General features: G+C 37.1%; 1 protein-coding gene across 2 annotated transcripts; it reads left to right on the forward strand.

Moving 5' to 3' along the window:
- Positions 1-2,541: 2,541 nt before the first annotated feature.
- LOC104225721 (BTB/POZ domain-containing protein At5g03250-like) lies at positions 2,542-8,105 on the forward strand. 2 transcript variants are annotated; one of them, XM_009777582.2, is made up of 4 exons: positions 2,542-2,837; positions 5,368-5,437; positions 6,046-7,272; positions 7,423-8,105. In XM_009777582.2, the coding sequence occupies exons 1-4, from the start codon at positions 2,779-2,781 to the stop codon at positions 7,936-7,938; spliced, it is 1,872 nt and encodes a 623-aa protein (XP_009775884.1). In that variant the 5' UTR covers positions 2,542-2,778; the 3' UTR covers positions 7,939-8,105. The 2 variants fall into 2 exon arrangements, with proteins under 2 accessions (XP_009775884.1, XP_070030180.1); XM_070174079.1 differs by lacking the exon at positions 2,542-2,837 and adding an exon at positions 5,193-5,263.
- Positions 8,106-8,625: the final 520 nt, after the last annotated feature.

Genomic DNA, 8,625 nt, shown 5'->3' on the forward strand with positions numbered 1-8,625 from the left:
ATCTCCCTTGAGTAAGCTCTGTTGCAATTTTCCGTTTGCATTTGTCTTAATCTAATAAACAATAAGAGGCACAAACTTATAAACATGTAACTAATTAGGACCTCTTCTCTTTTATTTTAGAGACGAACTTAATAGAAAAGGTAGTCACTTTAGGATTGTCCTTTCAAAATAAACGAGATGAGCCTCGCCTAGTAAAACTCACCGATTGCGGGGCCCTCACGATTGTATATATATTAAATACTTAGAACTCGGGATCAGCCGCTTAGCGAATTTCACGGCCTTTTTCCCAAAAGTAATAACGCGTTAGTCACTGTTAGGCGCGTACTTTTAATAATTTACTTTCTTAAGCTCGGGTGCACATTTATGTGACCCAAATCCAAATCTCAACGAAGTCGAAATGTGTCATTAATCACGGGTACATTGATTGTGACGTGGTTCGAGATGCATCTCCATGACGTTGCAAATTTTTTTTTTTTTAAAAATAATGAATTAGACGAGCCTCGACAAACAAGAATACACAAACTGCGGGGCCCTCAACGGACAGTTATTTCAAATGCTTATATTTCGAGACAGGTCGCATAGCGAACTTTACGGCTTTTCTCAAAATAACAACGTGTTAGTATCTTTAGGCGCGTATTTAATAATGTTATCTTCCTAAACTCGGGTGCACATTTATGTACTCCACTTGCTTCCCATTTTAAGCTAAGTACTACTATGTCGCCAATGGATGAAGCTGAACGAGAGTATATGTCAAAGGTACCATACGCAAATGTTGTTGGTAGCTTGATGTATGCAATGGTTTGCACAAGGCCTGACATTTCACAAGCTGTTGGAGTTATTAGCAGATATATGCACAATCCAGGGAAGGAGCATTGGCAAGCTGTGAAGTGGATTCTACGGTATATTCATAATACTGTAGATGTCGGGTTAGTTTTTGAGCAGGAAGACAATCAGTCTGTAGTTGGATATTGTGACTCAGATTTTGCGGGTGATATGGACAAACGAAGATCAACTACTGGTTATGTGTTTACTTTTGCAAAGGCACCAGTTAGTTGGAAGTCTACTTTGCAGTCAACAGTTGCTTTGTCTACAACAGAGGCAGAGTACATGGCTATTACAGAGGCTGTGAAGGAGGCAATTTGGCTTCAAGGATTGCTAAAGGAGCTTGGTGTTGAACAAAAAGGTATCACAATTTTTTGTGATAGTCAAAGTGCTATTCAATTAGCGAAGAACCAAGTTTATCATGCAAGGACGAAGCACATTGATGTTCGGTATCATTTCGTACGAGAAATCATAGAAGAAGGTGGAGTCACGGTGAAGAAAATTCATACTACGGAGAATCCTGCTGATATGCTGACAAAGGTGGTGACTGCGGTCAAGTTTCAACATTGTTTGGATTTGATCAACATTGTTGAACACTGAAGATTAAAGATGAAGACATAACCAAAATTTGTTATTGAGAGAAAGTTGAAGATGTGGAATTTTGCCAAGGTGGAGATTTGTTGATTGTCAAAAGTCCCACATCGGTGGGTGACAATTTGGGTTTGAGAATTTTTTCCTATAAAAGGAGGCCTAATGTTTAGGATTTAAATACACCTCTCATTTGCTTTCTTATCTTCTTAAGGCATTTGTATCTTCTCTCTTTAGTATTATTTCACTTGTATTTTTGGAGTGGAATAAAATATTGGTTGTGTCTGAGGAAGTAGGCAAAATTGGCCGAACCTCGCAAATTCTGGTGTTCCTTTTATTGTTGCTTTATTGTCTTATTTATTATTTGATGGTTGTCATAATTTTTGATATAGTAGTTGTGACTCATTCACACTATATACATTTCGCTTCCGCAACAATGATAATCTCGAATCTGGTTTCCCAATTATTAAATTGAATTTTTTTTTGTTCAAAGTGCGAAACTATTAGCGATTAGGAATAATTTTACTATTTCAAGAACTTTTGACTAGGGATGGCAATAGGGCAGGGCGGGTGAGGGACGGGGCGGGGCAGGTTTAGATATATGTACCAACTTGTTTCTTATTTGCCATAGTGTATTTATGTGAAATTCTCTCCATAATATATTTATAATTTATGTATAATATATGTATAATTAATGTATAATTTCTTTTAGGGATCCAAATGGATTAAACTTGAGTAGGTTGAAAAAAGACAAACAGCCTTGACAGAATATATGACTCAATGTTATCAATTAAATAAAATAAACGGTAAATGTGACTATTTATACGAAGATCTCCACAATAAAGTAGGAGAAAGAAAACATTTCCCAAGGTGGCTTTTCACTTGGCATAGGTATTGGGGTTTAAGGAAAGTACAAGCCAGTCCTGTCCAGATAGAAAACACCAATTAGTAAGTCCATACCGAAGATCCGTTGGTCCCCACAAACCAGTAACGATAGACATAATATAATATGCAGAATTCCAAGAAACAATTTTTGTTCGTTCAATCCCCATTATTAGTTGTATGATACTATATTGAAGAGTTGTTTATTAACAATCATTATTTGTGATTTGGCCAAACAATATCCTTGATACAATATCTAAACTAACCCTTTTCTTGCAACTCATTTTTCTGGATTTTCTCCCTTCTGACTCGGGACCATATCCCTTTTCTCTCTCTCTCTCTGAAAAAGGAAACAACCATCTGTATTCTCTTACCACTATTTGTTACTATCATCATCTTTAATTTGCACACTGTGTATTTCCTTTCTATGGTAATATCATTATTCTCCACTTTATACACAAATTAAACACACATTTCTGAAGCTAAATGGCATGCAAGAAGTTAGGATTCAAGTCTGAGGTTTTTCATCTTGATGGCCAATCATGGTTAGTTTCAGTTAAATATTTAATTTTTTGGTAAAAGATAAGCTTTTTGATTGTTGTTGTCTTGTTTATGTTGTTTTAAAGAGGGGATTTAATTAGAGAAAAAGAGTGTGAGAATGATAATTATTGCATGGAGTGTCTCATTTGCATTTGGCTTACTCTGACATTTGAGTTTTAATTTCATCAATTTGACAGAATATTTATGCATACTGCTGCGATTGTTTGTTGTGATTTGTAAGACCAAGTTCTGTTACATTCACTGCCTTTTTCAGTGCGTGCCTTTTGAATTGTTGTTTCTCTCAAAATGAATCAGAAATTAGTGAGCCAAACGTGGAATGGAAATATAAATCTAGTTGGAGTGTCTTAAACAAAACAAAACAAAACAAAAGAAGAAGAAGAAAACGTTGTGGGATTGGCAGAGTGGGTTAAATGCAGAAACTGAGCCTCAGATTGTATGTTAGGAGGATCTGCAGACAATGGCGAAGCCAGAAATGTTTCCAAGGGTCTTTAAACTTGAAAGAAGTACAAAAAAAATTCCCGACAAAGGGTGTTCGATATATGTTTTATACATCTAAAATCAATATTTTACTTATATACATAGTGTAATTTTTCGTATTATACTGACCACCCTTAGCAAAAGGTGGACTGCAGAGGATGATAAAAAAAAAGTATATCACCAAAAAAATGAGGATTTTCTATTTTCTCATTTGACGAGAACAGTTGTTGGTCTCTGGTAAATCATTTTTTATGTAATGGAGAAGAACAATAGAGTAAGTTGGATTTTAGGGATGTGCCTCATTTCCTTGTTTTTGACAAATCACTCGTTTATAAGTTCTGAAAAATCTGTTTCTGAATTCTGAATCTGTTATATATATACTTCCAAACCTAGGACTGAGGAAAGCTTAGCTAGCTAACTATGGATATGCATTTAGTAGTAAGAACATTTAATAATAATAATAATAATAATAATAATAATAATAATCCCTTGTTGTACATTTTACAATTGAGAGGTTGGATTAACTCCTGCTTCTTATTGTACCTCGTTTAATGCAGTGGCGTAGCCAGAATTTTTATTAAGGGGTGTCAAAATATAAAGAAGTAAGTACACGAAGAAGTCAAGGGGAGTCAACATATAGTAATATATACATATAAAATAAAAATTACCAAACTACACAGTGTAATTTTCCGGACGAAGGGGTGTCAAGGTGGCTCCGCCACTAGTTCAATGACATATCAAGTCACTGTGTTAACGCTACTACAAGAAAAGTCAATTGTTTTGAACTCATGTATATAGATCATTGCATATTCTTCTTGCTAATCTGTTATTTAAATGAACATGGAGGAGTTTCGATGCTAAGATGGCAGCGAATTTGTAAGCTTCCCATTGGTTCATCCTGCTTTTATGAAAATGGTTATGTTTTAGTCGACTGTTGCAGTTGAAGCCTCTCTCAATAATTATCAGGAAGGATACTTCCTCAAGTCAAGTGTATTGTTTTTTTCTGAAGAAAGCATGCAAAATTGTGGTTTCTTTCGTTTACGGAGTAGATACTGTCTACCAAAATTCTACCTTCAACTTTAGATCAACAAAATGAATTTCAACTCCAACTCTATGAGGTTACACTTATTTTGGAAACGCATTTGGTTCAGCCTGCTATTTGTCGCAAAGAAAGCTTGTAAAATGAGTTTTCCGGGGCTAATCTTTAGTCGGCAGACTAGGAGGCATGGAAAGGTACTCTAGGGACAAGACGGGTAGGGGTTCGCTCTAATTTATGGTTAAGATCCTTCGCATAATTTATAAGACACTACTCTTTAGCATTTTTTCTGTCAGAGCACCCAAGTGTATACAGATTAGACATATATATGTTTAGGTCAGACCAGACAGGCTTTACAACAACAACAACAACAACAACCCAGTATAATCCCACTTAGTGGGGTCTGGGGAGGGTAGTGTGTACGCAGACCTTACCCCTACCCTGCGGTAGAGAGGCTGTTTCCAAATAGACCCCCGGTATCCTTCCCTCCAAGAACTTCCCACCTTGCTCTTGGGGAGACTCGAACTCACAACCTCTCGGTTGGAAGTGGAGGTTGCTTACCATCAGAGCAATCCCTCTTGTCCAAAAACCAGACGGGCTTTGAACTTACAAATTAAGTCCGACCAGGTGCATTGTCATTTACTTGAATTTTATTTTTCCATGGTTTTGAGGGGTGGGGATAAACAGGACTAGTACCAAACTATATACCACTTCTGATGCAGAAAATTTCCGATTATAACATTTTTAAAGATCTATGTTACTAAAAGTGCACAATTATCTTTTTCTTATAAAACCTGTAAGATTTCTCTCATTAGATATTGATACTGGTGGTCGTAACTTATCCAAGAATAATGAAGAAGAAGAAGAAGAAGAAGAAAGAGAAGAGAAAAGATATACGTGGTCGTAACAAAACATTTCTATTGTCCAAATGTCTCATTGAATCATGCTTTTCTGATTTTTTTTTCTCTTGATCTGTTCTGAGTTTGAATGTCATAATGCAGGATCTGCTCTACAGGACTTCCGAGTGATGTTGTTGTTGAAGTTGGAGACACATCCTTTCATCTACATAAGGTACACCTTAACAGATTACACTAGACAGCCATTCACTTTGCTGGAATTGCCCCGAAATTTTTGTTTTTTATATCATGGGATTTAGAAGCAAAGTGAATACCCTGCTCGAAATAAAGAACGATATGCATGTGATGTTTCAATTGTACCATACCATTCTTAGAAGTAAGGCTTTGAGAAAATTAGAAGTGTGGCATTTCTTGTTGTTGGGTGCTTTCTCTCTGTACATTTTCTTAAGTGCTGCAGTTTCATAACAAACTCAATCTGCAATAACTGACACAAAAGTCCTTACTCCATCTAACTTTCTTTCTAGTCAAGGCGCTGTCTCAAAGGCATTAGTCTCAGGCATTAATCTGCTTGCTTAAGTAGAATTGACATTGATCCGAGTTTCCTTCCTTTGGCACTTTCATATATATGCTTATGCACCAAGTGCTAGAGAATATCTAATATCTATATGCATATGCAATTACTATACCATGTTCATGCATTTTATTTAACCTTGTGATGAAACCATAACCTGTAGAGTTAAATCAGATATCATCTTAATCTCGGCTTTTTCTCATTTGACAATGTATTATCCACTAATTCTGACGAGATGAATTTCATTGCAGTTTCCCTTGTTGTCTAGAAGCAGGCTCTTAGAGAAGCTTATACAAGATTCTTCTGAACAGGAGAAGAATGAGAAACTTTGTGTTTTGCATCTTCACGGGATACCTGGTAGAGCAAAAGCATTCTTGAAAGTCGCCAAGTTCTGTTATGGCGTCAAGATGGAACTCACAGCGCGCAATGTTGTCAGCCTTAGATGTGCAGCCGAATATCTTCAGATGAATGAAGATTATGGAGAAGGAAACCTCATTGCACAGACAGAGAGTTTTCTCATTGAAGTTTTTGGTTTTTGGACGGACACTTTTAAAGCCTTAGAGACATGCGAAGATGTTCTTCCATGGGCGGAAGAGCTTCACATTGTCTCAAGGTGCATAGATTCCCTGTCAACGAAAGCGTGTGCTGACCCAACTTTACTAAGTTGGCCTGTGGCTGGTCAGAGCCAAGATGATGCTTTTGCTTGGAATGGAATACATGCAAGTGGTGCGGCTTCTAAACAATGTCCGCTGAATGAGGACTGGTGGTATGAAGATGTGTCCTTCCTTAAACAGCATATTTATAGAAAACTAATCCTTGCTGTTAGTGCTAGGGGCATGACACCGGAGAGAATCGCTGGTTCCCTAATTTTCTATGCTAAGAAACACCTTCCTCTTAACGGTAGGCAATCAAATTTCCAGAAACACAATGGTGCAGTTCCAGGATCAACCCTTCCTGCTGCATCTGATGCAGATCAAAGGACTCTTCTTGAAGAGATTGTGGCGTTACTACCCGAGCAAAAGGGCTTCATACCTACCAAGTTTCTGCTTAGGCTTCTTAAAACATCAATGATCCTAGATGCTAGTAAATCATCCCGAGAGAATCTGGAGAGAAGGGTTGGGGCTCAGTTAGATGAAGCAGCTTTAGAAGATATTCTCATACCAAATATGGGCCACACTGTGGAGACCCTATATGATATAGACTGCATTCAGCGAATGGTTGATCACTTCATGATGGCTGATCAGGACGAAATTGAACCTACCTCCAATGAACTGATAAATGAAGGCCAGTTAGTTGGAGGATCGCACTCACTAGCCCCGCTGACAATTGTAGCTAATCTTGTAGACGGCTACCTCGCAGAAGTGGCGCCTGATACTAACTTGAAGTTAACTAAATTTAACGCGCTAGCTTCAGCAATCCCAGGGTATGCCAGACCATTGGATGATGGTATCTACCGTGCAATTGACATATACCTCAAGGTAATTGGATTATGGAAATATACTCCTTAAAGATTAATTGCTTTAAGGATTACCATTTATCATTTCCAAACCAATGAATGTAGAGCCAGCCTAAAGTTATCACCAAGTTGTAGTCTTTGTTAAGATGTTGTGCTGTTTAAGTAATTTCAGGCACATTCCTGGCTGACGGGGTCGGAGAGGGAACAACTTTGCAGGGTCATGAACTGCCAGAAGCTGTCCTTAGAAGCAAGTACTCATGCAGCACAGAACGAAAGACTACCTCTACGAGTTATTGTCCAAGTTCTATTCTTTGAGCAACTCCGGCTCCGCACTTCTGTGGCTGGTTGGCTCTTTGTCTCAGACAACCTTGACAATTCACAAAGCCTGAGTGGTAATTTAGTCATTGAAGGCACCAGGGCGGACCAACTTGTGACATTTGATGACATGAGAGATCGAGTTCGTTCACTTGAGAAAGAGTGCTTGAACATGAAAGAAGACGTTGACAAGCTTGTGAAAGCTAAAGGAAGCTGGAATAGCATCTTCAAAATTCTTGGTTTAAGGCTCAAGGTCAAGTCCTGTGGTCCTAAGTCATCATCTAAGACATCTTCCAATGGAAAAGTGCTGCATCCCTCAAGAAAAGCAGTTATGAATTTGGAACAACATAGTGCATGTAAGAAGGATGATTAGATGCTTCAATTTTGAGCTTTAGAACAAGGTAACTATGGTAGTTTAGACTGTTTAGTTCATTCTTGACAGATTTTTGGATTTGAAAAATGCTCTTCTAGATTTTAGCAAGAGAAACTTTCATTGCTAATGTAGTAAACTTAGCAATGATTTGGTGCCGGATTCTTAATAAACTTATCATTCTAGTTTTTACGATAACTTGTTGAGTATAATCAAAATTAGACTTTTTCAATATGTCATGTTTGTCTCATTTTTCTCGTATTGAGAAAACATATAAGAATCTCGTTGATATTAGGATGTTTCCTTTGTTCTATATTGTGTCATCTATAACAATACATTTGAATCAAGTACTGAACGAGACTTCTTTCTTTTTAATTTTTTATATTCGTCCTATAAATAATTAAATTTAGTATTGAGTGAATGATACAACATTAGGTAATTGAAAGAAAGCCTCTCCATTTGTTATTTGACAAAGGATCATTTCCCATCATGGGTATCTGCTCACCTTTTTTACATTTTTATTTTTACATTTTAACCTTTATAGCAAATTTTAAAACAAATAAAGGGCAAGTAAAAATTAAATGTTATCTATAGCATAAGGTTGCACCAATAGGAAGTTAATATCCACCGAATTACAATAACAATTTATTCCTAAGGAGCAAGCTCCCATAGAAAGAGAGAACATACATG

The sequence above is a fragment of the Nicotiana sylvestris genome, chromosome 5 (assembly GCF_000393655.2).
Source record: "Nicotiana sylvestris chromosome 5, ASM39365v2, whole genome shotgun sequence".
In the NCBI taxonomy this organism is placed as follows: domain Eukaryota; kingdom Viridiplantae; phylum Streptophyta; class Magnoliopsida; order Solanales; family Solanaceae; genus Nicotiana; species Nicotiana sylvestris.